Here is a 19,960-nt window from a genome sequence, read left to right as displayed (position 1 = left end):
TTTCCAAGTTTCTTAATTCTTCTAGCAACAACTAGTTTCATTACTGTCTACATATGGTCATTGTACATATGAAATGATGATTATTTAAACTTTCAATTTTACGAACCATATTAGATTAACCTTTATAATTTATTAATTTTTATTTATTTCACCTATTAAACTTTATACTATCGTCGATAAAATATCATAATAAAGGAAAGGCAAGTTTGCTATAAACTGGGTATATTCGATGTTAAAAAGATTAGTAGATATGAAAAGAAAGTAGATATGAAAATCTTATTAGCTATTATGAATAATCAAAATATTCGTTTAATTTTCTTGCATGACGAAACGTGTCATGAAAGCTGTTGAAAAAATAAATTTGTCATTTGGAAGAAGTTAGAGAAAACCTGATTAAATGTCTGATACATAGATTATTAAAACACTGTAACAATTTCGTTTGGAGAATTTTTAAATTCTAGAATTGATAAGTTTGATAAATCTATGATAATAAAACTAGTTAAATTTATTTCGTTTGAAATACATGGTGTTCTTGAAGAAACTACCTGCTATTAAAGTTTCATTTAAAAAAGACATTTTGTATACACCAACCCAACAAATGTAATTTATTCGATTTCGAAATTACCTTCTCGCAATTTGTTGGACGTCTTTTTTAAGAGTAACTTACAAAAAGACAATAATCATCAATGCTTGTCTAATATAGCAAGGAGAACCAGTCTTCTTGTTTACATAACAGTTTCTTCCATTCATTTCTCGAATAACACAGTATATCTTAACAGAATTGCAGAATTGCACTACTTGTACGTACGAATTCCTTGTATCTTCACAGGCTGTTATTTTTTCTTTTAGATAAATACGAAGGCATGATGAATTCCTATACCAATTTTAACGTTACTCAGACGTTTCTATGAAGAAAACAGCGAAAAGTATCAACTTAAAAAATTGGTGAAATTCCTATATATGATAATTTATGCATAAAATTCTTCCAATCTATTTCTTTCTCCTGTATCAGAATGTGGTAATATTTCGAATCAAATCTTGTGCAAATACACACACACACACGCGCGCGCGCGCGCGCGCGCACGCGCACGCACGCACAAGAAGGTGTTTAGCTAAGAAAGATGTTTTATTCTATTACCACTTTTCCTGTTTAAGATAGTTTTCAACTATTTCCAGACTGCAAATTTTTATGCAAATTTATATTTTCACAATTGAAGAAAGATAAAACTTAATTAGAGATTCGTTGTATCTATTAAAAATTATAATCCTTATTGTATATGTATACCTGTACATGCATGCATATATTTTTTATATAAATTTTATTATGTAAATTGTGCATTACGTGCGCTCACACGTACTTACATGTATATACTTCGTTTCTGTACAATTGTATTTTATCGTACAGCGTCTAGATTTCGTAAGATACGATGGTACATGCTGTTGTATTGGTTGGACTTGCAAAGGAACCGATACATGTCGATTTCGAACTTTGCACAAGTGTTCGTTAGACGTTTCTAGAAATATAGGCATAATTCGTTCGTGCCTGTTTTTTACTTCAAAGAAATCAACACTTTTATTCAAACCAGACCACCTCTGTAAGTGCTTCTAAGTCGTAAATGACAAAAGATATCTAAAAATAATTGAAATAAACATTATACCGTGTCTTGGCGCGAAAAATTTGTTGAAAAAAAATCATTTCTTCTACGAAAATTCGATGAATAAGTATGGTATAGTATTGTATGTATTATATTGTGTATCTATATGTATACGTAATATAAAATAAAATTTCACTGCAAGCGTTTGTATATTACAGCTAATCTCGAGAACTACTAAACGCATTTTTATGCAGTTCTCACCATTTATCGAATAAGGTTTAGGCGTGTGAAACGTTAACATATGACAAAGGAAGTAGAAATCTAAAATATGAGTCAGAGACTAGAGATGGCGTGAACTGTTACTTGTGAATCACGACTCGATCACATTCGTCTGCAATCAAGGGGATTTTTTACAGCAATTTGTAATTTTTCTTGATCGCTTTTCATTGATAAAGGGCATAACTGTTCTTCGCACGAATCACGTAACTTGTATATTTTATATTAACGATATCAAGCGAATATTACGATTTTAAAATAGAGAGGAAGAATTAATGTTTTATTCTTTAAGACACTAATATAAAATGAAGAAAGGAAAATTGAATTACTTTTCGTTTTTAATACTGAATAAAGTAAATTTACGATATATAAAGAAAACTTAAGGCAATTTTAAATTAACGTTATATGCAGATATCTCTATGCAAGCTATATGCAAGTATTCTGTAAAAAATAATTCAATCAGGATCGAGAATTGCGATCACCCTGAGCAAATTCATTCGAGATAGAAAAAAACTTCATTCATCATGGTCGTGAATGAAGTTAGGTCACGACCATGATTCTGATTCTACGATCACTATGATAGATCTCCCGTTAGTGATCTTACACGCCATGTCTAGTGGCAATTGTTTCACGGACTATAGAATGCCCAACAGAAATTCAGAAAACTGTCAACTATGTTACTAGAAAAGATTATATAATATATAATGTTGCGGGAAAAACCTGAGTATGTAAGTACCAACTAGTATTTGTACATAAATCGTGTTTATTGTATAGTTTTATACATTAATATGTTGTATAGCATGCGTATAAATGGCGAATATTTGTTACATATTCAGGAGGCTAAACAGGTTAAACGAGATCAAGTGCTTGTAACCTCATAGCGGACCCAACAAAGATTAAACATTTATTTATATATATATATATATATATATATATATATATATATATATATATATATATATATATATATATATATATATATATATATATATATATATATATATATATATATATATATATATATATATATATATATATATATATATATATATATATATATATATATATATATATATATATATATATATATATATATATATATATATATATATATATATATATATATATATATATATATATATATATATATATATATATATATATATATATATATATATATATATATATATATATATATATATATATATATATATATATATATATATATATATATATATATATATATATATATATATATATATATATATATATATATATATATATATATATATATATATATATATATATATATATATATATATATATATAAACATTTATTTATATATATATATATATATATATATATATATATATTTATTAAGTTTCATTCAATTTGTGCCTTCTTACATCCTTACATTTCGCATGAATGTATAAAAATTCGCAGTCTGATTATTTCCAACACTGTACTACTTTAAATAAATATCATTTTCTTCTTCGCATCTTCTTCCACAATAAAAATGCCTTAAAAAATGAAACAATTCTAGAGGCAGTTGAAGAAGAAAGTGGAAATTTGTGGTTTATGTTTTATATAGCTTTAACCGCAAGAAGTCTTTAACGGCGCAAGCTGTTTCCTTTCAATACTGTTTTTAGCTCTCCTCTTTTTTTTTTCTTTTTCTTTAAGCAACAGAATCGAAAAAATATGCATATTCGATCAATACAAATCCCAGAAAAAAATATATTCTCCGTGTAACTTCTACATACATTTTCCAATTAATTTGAAATTTTATCCATATAACCATGGTAGTCTTATTATAGCGCTAATGAAATTTCAAAATGCTTTCCACAACACACACGATATGTATGTATATGTATACAGCTACGTATAAAAGTCTTCTACATTTTTTAGCGAGCCACTATAGCTATAAACAGTCTGTCATCAAAGAAATTTGAGAAGCGACGACCTATTTGCCTTTCCTACCGTTTCTCTCGATCCGAACCCCCCATTTCTACACCGAAGAATCTCGGAACGTGAGAAAAGCAAGTCCCTCTTCCCGTAGCTTACCAGGTCATCTTCAAACTCGTCGTCGTCCGTGTCCGAGTCGGAGCGACCTCTCAGCTTTCGAACTTTCTTTTTCACCTCTTTCTTCACCACCCTCGTTATTGCATTTTCCGGCTGCGGGCAATCGTTCATGGGTTGTTAAAGAAAAAGTCTACCAAAACAACCAATCTAACCGGACATCGACTAGCTGCCTCCATACTAAGACATCACCTAGCGGTTAAGATAAGTTAGCGATACATTCGTCGTTGGTCCTTTTAGTACCCGGTATACTACTTGCCAGAAATACACAGAGCAGATAGACCGGCTTCGTTTCTATATTTTATTACATTCATTTTATTGCAATGCACTAACGTTTCCGGCCGTAGATCTAGATTCGAACTTTCACTTATATTCCAAGCTTTGTACTGCAAAAATATTAAAGAAAGATATATTTTGAAGAACTTTTCTTGGGTATTATATCAATTTTATTAATAATGAAGAGAAATCAGATTTAGAGAACTTCGATATCGAACGAAAAATTCTATTGTATGGAATGCGTACAATATAAGAATAGCGTTGAGAATGTGTTCTCGACCATTTACTCTTCTTTCACTTTTTACAGTTAGTTTCGCCGGATCTGTGAATCGAAAAATATAACTGCTTCGTTTAAGGAAAATCGTTATCTTTGATAACTGCAGGCTTCTGCTGATTGAAAAGTAATTGTTATGCTTGGAATTGGTTAAGAAGAAGTCTATAATTTTACTTTGAAAAATCGGTTTAAAAAAGCGAAAAGAAAATTGCAAGTTTGGTCGTAAATGTCATTTAAATTTTTAATTATAAGTAATTAATAAGAAACTATGTATGTATTTTGTAATTTATTAAATTATAAGATAATTATAATTCCAATAAGATATTTATAATTCTAGTGAAATGTTTTCAGCTGAAATTTTATATTTGTAATTACAAACGATAGGATTGCTTCAGTACTCTATGCTCTGTATTTATCGAGTATTTCTGGCATTTCTTATAAATTAAAATAGAGTATTGAGCCTTAGGAGGAACAAATTCAAACATAATATTGTTTGCGAGAGATATAATCTTTAACAATACTCTTTTTGAATACCTAATTTAGAAAACAATGAATATCTAATTTAAAAACATTTCTCCAAACGTTACTTGGAAAAAAACGTCACACCTAAAAGATAGGTCACGAGCTTTCTCTTATGATACTGAAAACTGATGCCTAGATTTCTCATTTTCATCGTTTATTGCACGAACTTAATTATCTAAGTACACCAGTAATATTCGATGTAGATTAAGGTACTATACCATAAAGTTGTTTAAAGAATGTATTAATTTACTTGGTATTGAAATAATTAATAAAATGAACTTTTTTCTCTCAAATCACGAACTGCATTTAAACATGTGTTAAAAGTAACACTTTTCAGAAATACAATTCGAGTAATAAATTAAGAAGTACTCAATTGATTAGATTAGATAAGAGGGAAAGTATTCGTTCATTGCTTTTTTAAAAAGTGACTATAAGTAAGAAAAGTATTTCAGAATTGTAGATAAACATGAATCAACCCAAATAATGAAAGTTAGGTTTAAAGAAATTTTTAACGGAAAAAATATTCACTACATCCTCAAAAATGTATCAAAATCAGTATAGAAGTTCTTATTTGGAAACTTATATAATTAACATGCACGTACTGTATTTTTTACTATATGAATAAATTTGCAATTATTTAATAATGCAGACAACGAATTTAAAATGAGATATAAAAATATTAGTGACAAATTTATAATTTGTTAGTTGTAAGTAATTTGTTAGTTATAAATAAAAGCTGATTTCACAAAACATTATCTCTTTATCAAAGCCTATTATATCTTCTTACGTTCAACTGAACTTCAACAGCAATATCTATTAAACGTACAGTAGTTGCTGAAATTTTTTAACTTTGTTCTACAATATCTTTTTAAAATGCTTTCAAAATTCTTTGCAAAATCTATATTAATGATTTATATTTACATTCCTAATACGAAAATTCCAATTAATGATGCTACCCTACAATTTTACAAGACTGTTTGCAAAATTCCACATATTATATAATCCGATAATTTTAAAGATAAAAAAGGCAAGGCCGATCCTTTAGGTATGACACAAGTTTAGTTCGCCTCAGTTTTATAAAGTGAAGAAGAAATTTTCAAACAATGAATTTTAGAATTTTTCTGCAAATAATTTTCAAGAAAATCAACTTAATTACAACAGAAATGAAGTGTAACAACAGAGTACCAATACTTATTTTTGTATCTGGATCTCCTAGATTCAATTTTTCATTAATTGACACTGATTCAAATGTAAAAATGTATCGCTTCTTTCATTTTCTACGTAATGAAAATAACAGGATAATACAATCTATTATATTATGATTTCTACGAAATTTGGCCTAAAATAGCAATGCAACTTCCACTCTATTTATTGTTTAGGCCAACATACATACTACAATAAAAATACTTGTTATTATCTGCAACTGCAGATAATATAATTACGTCATCTAATTTTCACATCTGTCCTGCAGAAATAAATAGAAGCTAAAAATATATCTTTACAGAAACTTCTATCCTAATTAGAGATGCCTAAGTTCTAGTAATTATTTTTAATCTCTAATTAATCGTATTAATGGAAATGTAAATACATAATTACGTGTACTTTTAAAACATTATATGCTGAAGTAGCATGCTTTACAATTTGAATAAAGTTTATAAATTTGTGATTAAGAGAGTAAAATTGTAATTTCCTTCTAGTTGCACTACGAAATAATGTAATAATTTATTAACGCTTCTTTGTCAAAATATAGATATGTAACCATTAATATTTGAACTTTAACATAAATTTATCCTTCGCATAACAATAGCACGAAAATGCCGTTTTTCTTCGAAAACTCAACACTTATGTAATTACATATAATTAATCATACTTAATTAAGTCTAAAATTAGAGAATATCTTTCAAATAAAAGATTTTAGAATATTTCGATAGAACAAATGATAAATGATAATTCCATATAAGTGAAACATGTTTCAAATGGATTGTTCAATCTCGATTGCTTCCTACAAGATCATTATCCGTTAAGTTAGTTAAGTTTTCTATATGTAGTTAAATCGAATTTCACCTGGCGATCACAAGTCGTTTTGATTTCCACGAGTTTCTCATTTTCCCCATTGGAAAATATGTTCGTGCGTCTTATTCTAAGAATGAGAACATGGAAAGGGCAAAAAAGAAACGACGACCAGATGAGCCGCAGTCGCCTAAAATTGGTCACGTTTAGTCGGCTCGCAGAAATGTTGAAACCCGTGGAAGAAAAGACGACAAGGAGACAATAAAGGTACATATACGCGAACGCGACTGTGTCAAGGTGAAGGCGCGTCTACACCAACCGCTTGGTGAAAGCAAATGGAACATCCACTTGGTCGTAACTCGTAACTGTACTTGAAATCACGCGTCGGAAGTCCGTGATTCCGGGCTGAACCCCGTTAAAAAAAAAAACCCAATCGAGAATATCATGGCAAGTATATTTTTGAAAGGAATAATCGGAATTGTTTCTCGTGATTATTTAATTTCTCCTATATTTGTCGTGTCTACCTGTTATATTTTCAAAGCTAATAGTTAAAACGTAAATCATCAAACATGCCAGATTAAAAAAAATTGTTTCCATCTCATACCTAAAAGAATCTGAATCAAGAATATCGTGTTAAGTACGATATCTTTAAAAGAAATGATCAAAATAATCATTTTTCATGGTTATCTTCCATGCATTTTTAAAATTATCTATAATAATAATTAAGACGTAAATGGTAAAAAATTAATGATTTATAATTTCGTACAAACAGCAAGGATTAGAATTGGAAAAAATTATTTCTATTTATATTAACTTAACGAATACGCGTAATATAAATTTAATTGCAAAAAGTAATTTTGTTGTTAAAATTATTACTATATTTTGCTACTATAGTTTTTTGAACAATTGTTCATGTATAGATGCAAGATTACAAATGCATTAGAAAAGTTATTCCGAAGATGTAAATTTTAGGCAAATGAATAATTAATTAATTGTGATATGATAAATATAAATTATTTTTTAGGAAGAATAAAATATAAGATAATATAAGGTATAAGAATATAAGATATATAAGAATATAAGATATAAGAATATAAGATAAGAATGGATGCTGTAACCTGTAACTGTGAGATAAGAATCGAGCGTAAAATTGAACGTGTGGTTGATCGTTGAACGTAACGAATCTACGAAAGTCGATGACATCAGCATTCGCCGTCACATCTCTCCCTAAGTTACTTTTTTTGTCAAAATGACACATGTAAATGCCTAAATTCAATCGACCAGTCATTCATTCCAGAATAAATAATTTAATTTTAACATTTACATAATAGTATAAGTACTTTTTCACTTTTAACTCCTAAAAATTGTTAAATAATTTTATAAAGCCGTTATATTGAATGATCAGTGATAAATTATATATTACATATTTTGCTTCACGTGTCTTACAAAAATTTATCTCGTGAAAGCAATTGTTCACTATTTCTAAATTATGATAGGTAATAGTATATTATCCATATACCAATAATGTATTTTATCTATAGAAAGTAGTAAATATGTAAGTACTTAATAAATAGTTTAATATTGACTATTGATTAAATACAGAGCTTATTTCACACCGAAGCAACTACAGAAGCTTTTAGATATTTGCAGATACATGTAGCTCAATTTCATATACGAAAAAGAGCCATCATGTACGATTAAAGGAATTATATAGCGCAATAAACAACCAGTCATCCTACCTTTTTATACAATTTTATCCACGTCAGATCGCCCTTATTGTCGGTATACTGGAGTCCGAAAAACCACACCTCACGCAACCCGATCGTTTTCACAACTTGGTCAAAGAGTTGCTTCCCGGTAGTCGTCTGCTGGATCGCGAACTCCAGTTCAGCGTCCATTGTCGTCACCCTGACATTCATCTTTACATATAAAATAAGAAACAAGAATCAAAAATAAGAAATTCATTGAAGTAAATTGAGATGTCACCCGGTAGAGGGAAGGACGCCACTTCTAACCCTTTTCCTACATGTGTATATAATCTCAGATCCTTCTCTCAAAAAAGAAGAAATAATTTATGAACACATGAAATATTACAATTCTAACCTATATCCTTCTGCTTTTGAAAATATTACTAAAGAAAGAATTTGAAAGGGACAAAATAGCTTACAGATGAACGCTTACCATTTTAGCACCGGCAACCATGGCTGTGAACTGCGATGATACGAGAACGTAAACGCGAATTCAACCGAGATCCGTTAAAACGATCAAAATTGATAAGTGACTGAGTATTGTGGCACCGAACGTGAATAATCTCAACAATACAACACTGGAAATTTGTAGATGTATTGGTCAAGACGAATGAACACTCGATACCACAAGATTTAACCGTCTGTCTGTCGAACTATCGACTTATGCCGGTCTCAAAATCTTAAGTCTCAAGTCATACAATGGGCTACTATGCTATGGGGCAAGTGCAGCCGGCAGCGTCTTTCCCACCACTCCTTCCCTTTATAAGCTATGCATTGTTGTCCTTCTCTTTCCGAAACATAGCCAGAGCTCGTAAGAGCAAGAAAGAAGAACGAATGTGATCACGTGAGGAACACGATGCGCATAGCCAGAGCCAATCAGCGTTTAGTTAAAATACCGGGTGTACAGAAGGAAGTAATTTTTCGAGAACGGTTTACGTTTACCGACATGATCGGTCTTCTTCAAAATGAAACGTTCTAAAATAATCGAAGCATCTTTTGTGTAATAGTTACTTATATCGTGTCCTAATCATTTGTTCTTGTAAAATAGTTTTATCTCGTTAAACAATGATTTCTTTATTCAAAAATACCATAATGGAAGCATACCGTCATCACAATTTGAAGGGTACGTATGAAACTTTTGTTTCTTTTTTTTATTCTCTAAAATTATTCAAGACTAATACGAAATATGTTAAGAAATGAAGATTAGAAACTTATTAAAACTTATTAAAATTATCAATAATATCAATAGGGATAACTTGATCAATCTATCATATAACTTAAAGCTTGTTACTACTGAACTTGTTAATTATTATAATAATACTGTTTCACCTAGAATACTACTATATTGTATGTAAGAAAAATGTGCTCATTATCATTAACGTTTAATAATGTCTTTTTATTGCTAGAGACTGTACAAGAGTATACTACACATTTTTACCAATATAAAATTTAAAGTGAAGCTAATTTTAAAGAATATACTTTTTTTATAAAATATACCTACCGTTTTCGGCATTTTGGTAGCTTCCTTTGGTCGTCTTCCCGTGTCAAACAATGAAAATATCAATCTGTAACAAAAATGAATTATAATTAATAAAACATTATATTATTAATAAATTCTGTAATATCTGTATACATTAAATACTATAATACACATAAAATGAAAAAATGGAAATAAAACTTCCTCCAAATATTACAAACTATCCAGAAATGTTATGTTTAACAAGAATTCGCGAATATTATTAACATTTTTTAAATATTACTTTCAATGAGTTAGTACTTTTTCAATAATACGTTGTAATATATTCCACAATCCTATAAAAAATGCGGAAAGGTATTTAAGAAATATTTAATAATGTTATAATACTAACTAACAATAATTAATGATAATAGAAAGAAGCAACATCATTGCTAATTAATATTATTGTGTAGTGACGGATCAACTTGAAATTACTGCAAGATCATTGTTAAAAAAACAGAAGTACATGTACATAGCGTGTTCATAGTCGAGAACTGCATACAAGTCTCCATATTGGAAGAAGAGACAGGTTATAATGTAAATCCGCGTGACCGACATCCGTCCGCAATAAGGAGTAAGGAGTGCCTGCGCACTGTGTCTAGCATTCCCCTTTTATCTAGGACCACTACGTCCATTGAACTGTTGGTATCTTCTAACTTTTTGTCAATGGCGGTAAAAAAGCTCAGCGGGACGTATCCGTCCAACTTTTCACGTAGCATGGAGATAGAAAGTATCTATTAATAAAGTCTCCATTTCCGACTACATACTGCGTCCGAAGTCCAAAATACTCGTCGCAAAATCTCTATGTTTACGTGAATGGCTAAAGCGTGTTTTTCACGGCGTAAATTTCAAATTTTTATTTCAATTTATGGTACGATTTCACGCAAAAACGCTCAAATATATACATGTTTTAAACCTGAAATGTACTAGAAGATAAAAACAAATATTTCAAATAACGTAAATACATACAGAAGGTGTTACACGTTAGAAATTTCCACATAATCGAAGGAATGTTATGATGAAAAAGGATTCATGTTTCGAAATCTCTTCCAAGGTCATTCATTGACGCCAAATACATACATGCTATTTCAACGGTAATTTACATATCGATTATATACCTTTATTATATAATAGTACACGTTTTGCTATAATTTACGTAAAATCGAATAATATATATATATATGTTATTATAATGTACACGTTAAACTATTTCGGATATTTTAATTACCGAAATATTCAATAAAAGAAAAAGATAATTATGGAAAAAGACGAAAGACCTTCATTATGCATACACAGTAGGTATATAGTATATAGTATATAGCGTGAAATATTGTAAGCTAATTGCTGAGATTGACTAGAAATGCGTAGGATTAACAGAAATGTAAGCTTGTAATCCTGTCATCCTGTCTCTGTCGTCTCGTTTTGCTTTAAAGGAAAAGACGATTGCTAAACAGTTCACGAGAGACCGGGCATTTCACATTACATTTATAGTATCATTCGTATCTAGATAGCTGTAACATTAAATTATCTCAACATTTTATTCTACATATATAACAATTAATTATCTATCTACATTTACAGAATCTTTTTTTCATGGATGTGTTTACTGCATGGTCCTTTGTACGAAAAAGATATTGGAATGTAGCATGTCACCTTCAATGACTAAAATTATGAAGCAAATATATTTATAAATCTATTGTATGAATAGAACACATAAAATCAAAATGTCAATAGAAAAAAAGAATGTATTCTCATTAGAAATTTCTTAAGGATATTATGGTATTATGAGATGACATTATAACTTAAAGAAATAACCTGTATCTAGGTTAGTAATAGCAAGGTAGTTCTCAAGGAAAAAATACTAGGAACTAGGAAATAGGAAATTTGATAAAAACGTCTAACAATATTGAAACGAGTAATATTTCGAAGATAGTTAAAAAAATATTTGTTCTAAGATTTATACATATAAAATGTGTAACTGCTTAATACCGAGTTCCAATTCAATATGTACAACTTACATTATTGTAATTATAAGATATAAATTCTATGACACATGTGCCACACATTCACAGTAGGCCGGTGGCACTTGCACTTGCACTATATCCGTTAGAGAAAACGACAGGAAATTGTATGATCCACACCCAAAAATCCCGTCACGTTCGGACAATACTGACACCTCACTGATAATATGGCTGCCGCCTGCCCACCCGCTCGCACAATTTTCTTCGGGAGAAGGGATAAATCATGAACTACGTATATAAGATAGATGAGTCTACCATAGAATTGTAAAGTACGTTTAAAGATAGAGCCAACAAATATGTTCAATTTTTTTTGACTTATTTTCTTCTAAACTTCTTCATTATTGTTTCATATATGGTATTTATTTTTATTTCTATCTTTTATTCAATTACTTATAATTGAATATATTGTAACTTTCAGCTTTACTTTCCAGCATTTTTGTTTTTATTAGAATTCACTATAATTTAGAATACTATCAGAGAAGTGCTATGTGTAATCTGTAAAATTAGATTATAACGTTATATGTACGTATGTAAATGTTATAAAATACATAGTGTGCTGAAAAATTGTATAACAATTATCAGAACTTGTTGTATATCAGAATTGTATATCAGGCAAATATTTTTATATAAGTTTCGTTATTATTTTGCAGATCTCAAGTTTTGTTTTGGATCTGTATGTTTAATCTTGATATTATCAAGATTGTGATCTTATAGTAGTCAAAGTTCATAGCAAGGAAAGGTTTTTTACACTATAAGTAAATTGTAATCGCGACTGTAATATATGTACATACAGAAGATTTTGTCTTTTTTCTAATACCTATATTTAAGTACGCAAATACACTCTATTTAGGAGAAATGTAAGTAACGGTAAAATTACGATACGAATATGTATTTTACTATAAAAATAAATTCTTATCGACATATAAGTGAAATTTGCTGCGTTTCAGTTTCTTGTACATTCCTTCATTTTTAATTTGTTACTTCTTGACTCGTTAAATATTATCACATACTAAACTACTAAATTTCTTCCGTTTCTCTTAACCTAACTTGATAAAATTTTACTTATGACAGGACAAACAGGTATAATAAAAATTTGTTACATGACATTGTGTTCAGTGTAATAATATCTGCACAGTCATCCTTAACGTAAATTAAATTATTTTTAATTTCTTTAGCGATAGTAGGTTGAAATATTTGCTTGAATTTAATTTTACATATTATTCAATTTTTTCATGCTCTGTATTCTAAATTAGAAATTTAAATAACAATATAACTAGTCAGTGTATGACTCTTTCTATATCAAAACAATTTTATTATTAATAAATTGTATTTCAAAGTCTTAAATATAAGAGAATTATAAAGAATGTTATTTTTAGGCCATACCACAAGTTTTTCATAAATAGCATGTCCCATCCACACTTCTGATGCTTTCAGTATGAGAGAAATAGAAAAATATGGTTAGTTATTGATACATGTTTTCATTAAAAAATTATTATAAATATTAATTATTATTTTTACTATTTTAATATATAATACTATAAAAGTATGTACATATATATAAGCATGTATATTATTTATTTGAAATCTATCAAGTTAAGTTTTAGCCATTCCTTTCATGACTAACCCTTAAGCTAATAATATATAACTAAACAAAATAAACCAAATCATAGCATATATTGTAAATAATTTCACTTTTTTTATATTAGGTATCATTTGACTAAATCATAATTGTAGATTTATTTAGTTTCAATTTACTTCTTGCTTGTATTTCATATATATAATTTCTAATGTATTATCATGGAGTTCTTAACAACCGTAGTATTAAGAAATTAGTTCAATAAAAGCACAATAACAATTGAATGACTCTACTATAATGTTATATTTGGTTGGCATGTATCTTGAATTTTAAAAAGAACATGTGTAAATAATTAAGTGTCTAATTATTCATATTATAAAGAAATATATACAGACATTGAATAAATACAAGATTATTATATTATGTTATATATGTTATATATTATGATTATATTTTATGTTATTATTTGTGCAGGCAAATTGGAATAAAAAACGACGCATGGCCTGTGAGCCTGTTATAAAAGGGCAAAAATCTTTACTTAAAAAAGGAGATATGTTTTGTTGGGGTAATACTAGACACGGAGAATTAGGTTTAGGTGGTATAGAGGATGAAATTATTTTAGTTCCATGTCAAGTTGATTTTAAAAAAGCTTCAGAAATTCAGCAAAGTAAGTTCAACTATAATCACATGTTCATGCATACATGTATTTGTGTATATAGATTTTCATTTAATTGTTTATACCTTTAAAAAATTTCTTTCTGTAGTTGCTTGTGGTGAAAATTATACAGTGGTTATTACTCATGATGGTAAAATATATTCATGTGGAAATAATGACTATGGACAACTTGGTCATGAACGAGGAAGGAAAAGATTACGTAAGTATGTTAATAGATAACACAAATTAGTAAATTAGATTTATATGAGATTACATATCTAATTTTATATTTAGAATTAATACTTGGATTAGATGCATTTGTATTTAAAAAAGTAGCTTGTGGAGCATATCATACCATAGCAGTAAACGAATGGGGTCAATTGTTTAGTTGGGGATCTAATTCAGAAGGTCAACTAGGTAATGATATTTATTATTATAAACATTATATTTCAAAGTTTCCAATTACTATTCTTTTAAGAACTTACATTTTATCTTTATTATAGGTTTAAATTCCAAAAATTTTATGGAATGTTCACCACGTATGGTAAAGACTCTAGGTACAAGTATTATAGTACAAGTAGCTTGTGGTATGAAACATGCTCTTGCATTAACAAATAATGGAGAATTATACAGCTGGGGTTCTAATAGTGAAGGGCAACTTGGTTTAGGTGTTGATATTAGATCTGAAGTAAAACCTAAACTTATCAATACTTTAGCTGGTGTTCCTATTGCTTTTATTGCCTGTGGAGGATATCATAGCATAGCTATATCAAAATCAGGTATTATAATAAGAGTTACAAAATAAATTATTTTCATAACTAGAGAAATAACTAAATTTTTCTGTAGGAGCTATATTTGGATGGGGAAAAAATACATTTGGGCAGTTAGGGCTAAATGATACACAAAATAGAAATTTACCACATCAATTGCAAACATTACGAAATGCAAAAATATGTTATGCAGCTTGCGGAGAAGAATTTTCTGTATTTTTAACAGTTGTAAGTATTTTTATTTGTACATTAAATAGCTTTATCAATAATGTTATGTAAAACTTATATTAGGATGGTGGAGTATTTACATGTGGTGCGGGAATGTATGGTCAATTAGGACATGGGAGTAATAATAATGAAATTTTACCTCGTCAAGTTATGGAACTTATGGGTAGCACAGTTACACAGGTATATTACACAAAATATAGATTGGTACATCATTTGTTTATTAACGTGTGTTTATGCTATATTAAATATTTTATTTTGAGATCTCATGCGGCAAAAGACATACCTTGGCATTGGTACCATCACAAGGTAGAGTTTATGCTTGGGGCTTGGGTGGTGCAGGCCAATTAGGTAACAATTCTACTCGAAGCATACCAACTCCACAAGTAGTACATGGTCCATGGGTTGCACCAAATGGCTCTTCGATGATGGACCTTGATAAGCAATTCAGTTCTTGTACAGTTGGCTATGTCGTTAAACATATTTTCACTGGTGGAGATCATTGTTTTGCTACAGTAGTTACACAAAATGTATATATTCTTTAATTATTATTCTTATTATGTACTCATACAACTTAATAATAGTATTTATGTTATTATATAAATATAAATATCATGTGTTTAATTGTTTTCAGGATAATATAAAACCAGATGATTGTAGAACATTGGAAAGCTCCTCTCAAATTCTTACGATAACTGAAGAACAATTAATGGCATGTCAACGAGTTCCACCATATTCATCTGTTGATCATGAACTTATGACGTGAGTAGAAAAGTTAGTACCTAAGGCTGTTATAGAAGTATATAATATAACGAATTTTTACTGGTTATCTAAAAGAAATCTAAAAAAGTTAAAATTCATTCTTTTTCCAATTGACAATTCATCACATCTTGCTTCTTTTATAAACAATCAATAATGACATTCATACAATTTTGTGAATTAATATACTTATAGATATCTAGAAACGGTATTTAAAAGTCTATCCTGTGTAAATGGATCATTCTTATTTAAAAACGATGCTCGTTATGGATGTTCAAGTAAGCATCATGGAGTGGATCTTGATCAAGCAACTAAATTATTCGGAATTATTAGAGAATTGGATAACAGCACAATTCAAGAATTGGTATATAAAAAAAAATAAATTTTACGAACCTTAGATATTATCATACATAAAATTACAATAAATGTATTATTCTTTCTTTAGATATTTACTTGCATATCAGACAGCTTGATTTCTTCCTTTGTTAACTTGCCACCTAAAATAATTTCTCCGGAATGTTTAAGAATCTATTTAATATTACCCCTGTATCATGGTTTCGTAAATCCACTTAATTGTAATTTATTACATAAGCCATTCTGCAAAGCTATTTTAGCATTACATCCAGAAGTCCTTGAAATTGTTAGAAATTGGTGGCTTGAAGCACCGCCTCATTATTTTGAGAGATTAGTTAGAGTTCATAAGTCAGTTGTTCTGCATTATGTAAAACAATCTAAACCAAATAAGGTAATACTCACGAATACTTATTTTATCATTTAAAGAAATATATAATATGCTTAAAATTTTATATATTTTGAATATTTTTATATAGGGTATATTATGGGATGTGACGTTGCAAGTTATATTAGATTCTTTATACTTGCTAAATAAATTGAACAATGAAGATTCTGAAGGCAATAAAGTACCTTATTCTACATTTCATTTGCCAGAATTAGTAGAGCTTATAGACATAAGGGCCGATTACATAAAGTGGATTTCAGAGAAAGAATCTTTTTCAGCACGTTATGTAATATAATGACTGTTTGATTTATTAAACTTTTTAAAAGCTATTAAAAATATAGTAATTAAACATTTACATTTTTAATTAAATTTTTTTCAGTATCAGAAGGTGTTTTGTAATTATCCATTCCTTCTTGACGCAAATGCTAAAATTATATTGCTTGAAACGGATCAAGCTATTCAGGTAAAGCATGAACTTGTATTATATCCATATAAGTACGTTTATATATTTTCTATACTATGTTTGTCTTATTATATTATATTATGTTATGTTTGTACATATATGTATGTATACATATGTTATGTGTATAGATGCAATCAGCAATGAATGAGGCAGCAACCCGAGCTGTAATGAATCAAATATTTCTTGATCCATTTTCTGTAGACTCACGACATCATAATCAGTTTGTAATATTAAACGTTTCACGGGAAAATATAGTTGCTGATACTTTACGAGAATTGGGACACTATAACTCCAGTGACTTAAAAAAGCCTCTTCGAGTGAGTATTATAATTATACTTTAAATATTTTATTTATAAGAGATTAGCTGTCCACCCACAGGTTCGACCGCACAGCATTTGAATTTATGTTTATTACCTTTTTGTTTAAACACTCCTAATATATTTAAGAGTTGCATTTCGAAAATCGCTCAAACACTGTCTCTTTATTTTTAATGAGAAATTTATATGCGGAATTTCATTTTTCGAACTTTAGTGGACATAGAAATACGGTTATCACGTAAAAAAAGTTTTTTCTCATTTTTACCCCTTCAATGTCGATATTTCCAAATATACTTTCATATACTTCGTCATAAAAGCAGTATACTGTCTAAATTTCACGTTTCTAGGTACAGTTGTTTGGGCTGGGTGTTGATGAGTAGATCAGTCACTTTTGTATTATATGTATAATACAAATTTATATATATATATATATAGATAGATAATTGAAATGCATTATTTTATAAAGGTAAAATTTCACGGCGAGGAAGCAGAAGATGCAGGTGGAGTTAAAAAGGAGTTTTTTATGTTATTACTGAGAGAAATTCTAGATCCCAAATATGGCATGTTCAAACAATATGAAGAAACTAGAGTTATTTGGTTCAATGAAGATTCATTTGAGGATGAAAAGATGTATTTTTTAATTGGAATCCTTTGTGGACTAGTTATTTATAATTTTATAATTATTGATTTACCATTTCCATTAGCTCTATATAAGAAATTGTTACGTGAACCAGTTGCCTTAAATGATATCAAAGATATGTCACCAGTTTTTGCCAAGTAAATTGCGCATTATATATATTTTTTGAACAGATATATTACTATACAATGCAAAATAGTATACAATGTTCAATAATCGTTTAGGAGTATGCAAAATATACTTGATTACGAAGAAGCAGATTTTGAAGAAGTCTTTGGTTTACACTTCGAAGTGGTCAGGGAAGTGTTTGGAGAAAAAAAGATATATGAACTTACACCAAATGGTAGTAAAGTTCCTGTTACATTGAAAAATAAGTATGCACATATCTTTTAAAATCCCTTTTTGGCATTTTTATTTTAAACTTTGTATTTTAACAGAATTATTTTTACAGGAAGCAATTTGTTGATTTATATGTAGATTATACATTAAACAAATCTGTGGAAAATCATTTTTATGCTTTTAATCAAGGTTTTCATAAAGTTTGTGGCGGTCGTGTATTGGAATTATTTCACAGTTATGAACTTATGGCCGTTGTAGTAGGAAATGAAGATTACGATTGGGAGGAATTAGAAAGGAATGCAAGTTATAAAGAAGGATATACAAAAGATGATCCTACGATTGCGCTATTTTGGCAAGTGTTTCGCGAACTTACATTAGAAGAAAAGAAAAAGTTTTTGTTATTTTTAACAGGAAGTGATAGAATACCTATACAAGGCATGAGAGCGATTAGGGTAAGTCGGTTAAAATTTATTCTGATAGTATTATAGCCTTTAGTGCAATCTATATTTTTCTATTTTACAATATTTTAATATCTTTTTATTTTAGATTACAATACAACCAATGAGTGATGAACGTTTACTACCCGTTGCTCATACATGTTTTAATTTACTTGATTTACCACGATATCAAACCCGAGAAAGGTTACGATATAAACTATTACAAGCAATTCAGCAAACCCATGGCTTTTCTTTAGTATAAATTTACTACTTTAATAATGCGATACGTGCATAATATTCTATCGGCTATAAATCTAAGTATTCAATTACATTAAAAAGTAAAAGCTACATCATTCTGTATTTTTTAGAGGCTATATATTTGAGTATCGAATAAGATATTTACATCATTGTTGTTCTATTTTTCTACAATTTATTTATCTATGTTGTCTAGTCGAATATTGAAAGAATTGTACATATAAAATTCAAATTATCAGTACAACATACAGTAATTCAGAGGGGAAATACAAAAATTGTATTATGCACGTTATTCTGATGAATCATTATTTACAATTTTAAACTTTAATCTTATAATTTCATTAATGACTTATTTAAAAGAACAAAACTTGTACTTTTTAAATTACTACATTACGTTTGGATCCCAAAAGTAAGAAAACTCAGGGAAAATTATTAATAAATAAATCAAAGATAATAATTGTTAGTGTATTAAT

At 28.8% G+C, this 19,960-nt stretch overlaps 2 protein-coding genes across 4 annotated transcripts in view; one reads left to right on the top strand and one right to left on the bottom strand.

Annotated features, from left to right (window-relative positions):
- Positions 1–11,293, bottom strand: part of LOC100746043 (moesin/ezrin/radixin homolog 1) — a 36,557-nt gene extending 25,264 nt beyond the window's left edge. The window contains exons 1-3 of one of the 2 annotated variants that reach the window (XM_012394217.3): positions 10,767–11,293; positions 10,280–10,343; positions 8,770–8,949 (exon numbers count right to left, since the gene is read on the bottom strand). In XM_012394217.3, the coding sequence (XP_012249640.2) occupies positions 8,770–8,949; positions 10,280–10,343; positions 10,767–10,852 (330 nt within the window). In that variant the 5' untranslated portion in view covers positions 10,853–11,293. Of the gene's footprint in view, positions 1–8,769; positions 8,950–9,211; positions 9,498–10,279; positions 10,344–10,766 lie in introns of those variants that run through there. The other variant, XM_012394225.3, reaches the window with a different exon arrangement.
- A 1,561-nt stretch (positions 11,294–12,854) lies between these two features.
- Positions 12,855–19,927, top strand: LOC100747708 (probable E3 ubiquitin-protein ligase HERC4). 2 transcript variants are annotated; one of them, XM_012394206.3, is made up of 19 exons: positions 12,855–13,172; positions 13,692–13,772; positions 14,366–14,558; positions 14,656–14,766; positions 14,841–14,963; positions 15,050–15,325; positions 15,393–15,544; positions 15,608–15,724; positions 15,805–16,071; positions 16,176–16,303; positions 16,496–16,664; positions 16,746–17,045; positions 17,131–17,316; positions 17,419–17,502; positions 17,631–17,819; positions 18,286–18,596; positions 18,681–18,830; positions 18,908–19,247; positions 19,342–19,927. In XM_012394206.3, the coding sequence occupies exons 2-19, from the start codon at positions 13,770–13,772 to the stop codon at positions 19,492–19,494; spliced, it is 3,252 nt and encodes a 1,083-aa protein (XP_012249629.1). In that variant the 5' UTR covers positions 12,855–13,172; positions 13,692–13,769; the 3' UTR covers positions 19,495–19,927. The 2 variants fall into 2 exon arrangements, with proteins under 2 accessions (XP_012249629.1, XP_033180775.1); XM_033324884.1 differs by having other exon boundaries at positions 17,131–17,325.
- The last annotated feature ends 33 nt before the right edge of the window (positions 19,928–19,960 follow it).

The sequence above is a fragment of the Bombus impatiens genome, unplaced genomic scaffold (genome assembly GCF_000188095.3).
Source record: "Bombus impatiens unplaced genomic scaffold, BIMP_2.2 scf_0013, whole genome shotgun sequence".
Taxonomy (NCBI): Eukaryota; Metazoa; Arthropoda; class Insecta; order Hymenoptera; family Apidae; genus Bombus; species Bombus impatiens.
Note: the sequence above shows the minus strand (reverse complement) of the source record. Positions and strands in the feature narration are given on the sequence as shown.

Excerpts from the sequence above, each read along its gene's own strand:
- LOC100747708 (XM_033324884.1), top strand. Across the intron at positions 16,072-16,175 it reads CTACAGTAGTTACACAAAAT|GATAATATAAAACCAGATGA; the intron begins GTATATATTCTT and ends AATTGTTTTCAG. Across the intron at positions 17,820-18,285 it reads ACTTAAAAAAGCCTCTTCGA|GTAAAATTTCACGGCGAGGA; the intron begins GTGAGTATTATA and ends TATTTTATAAAG.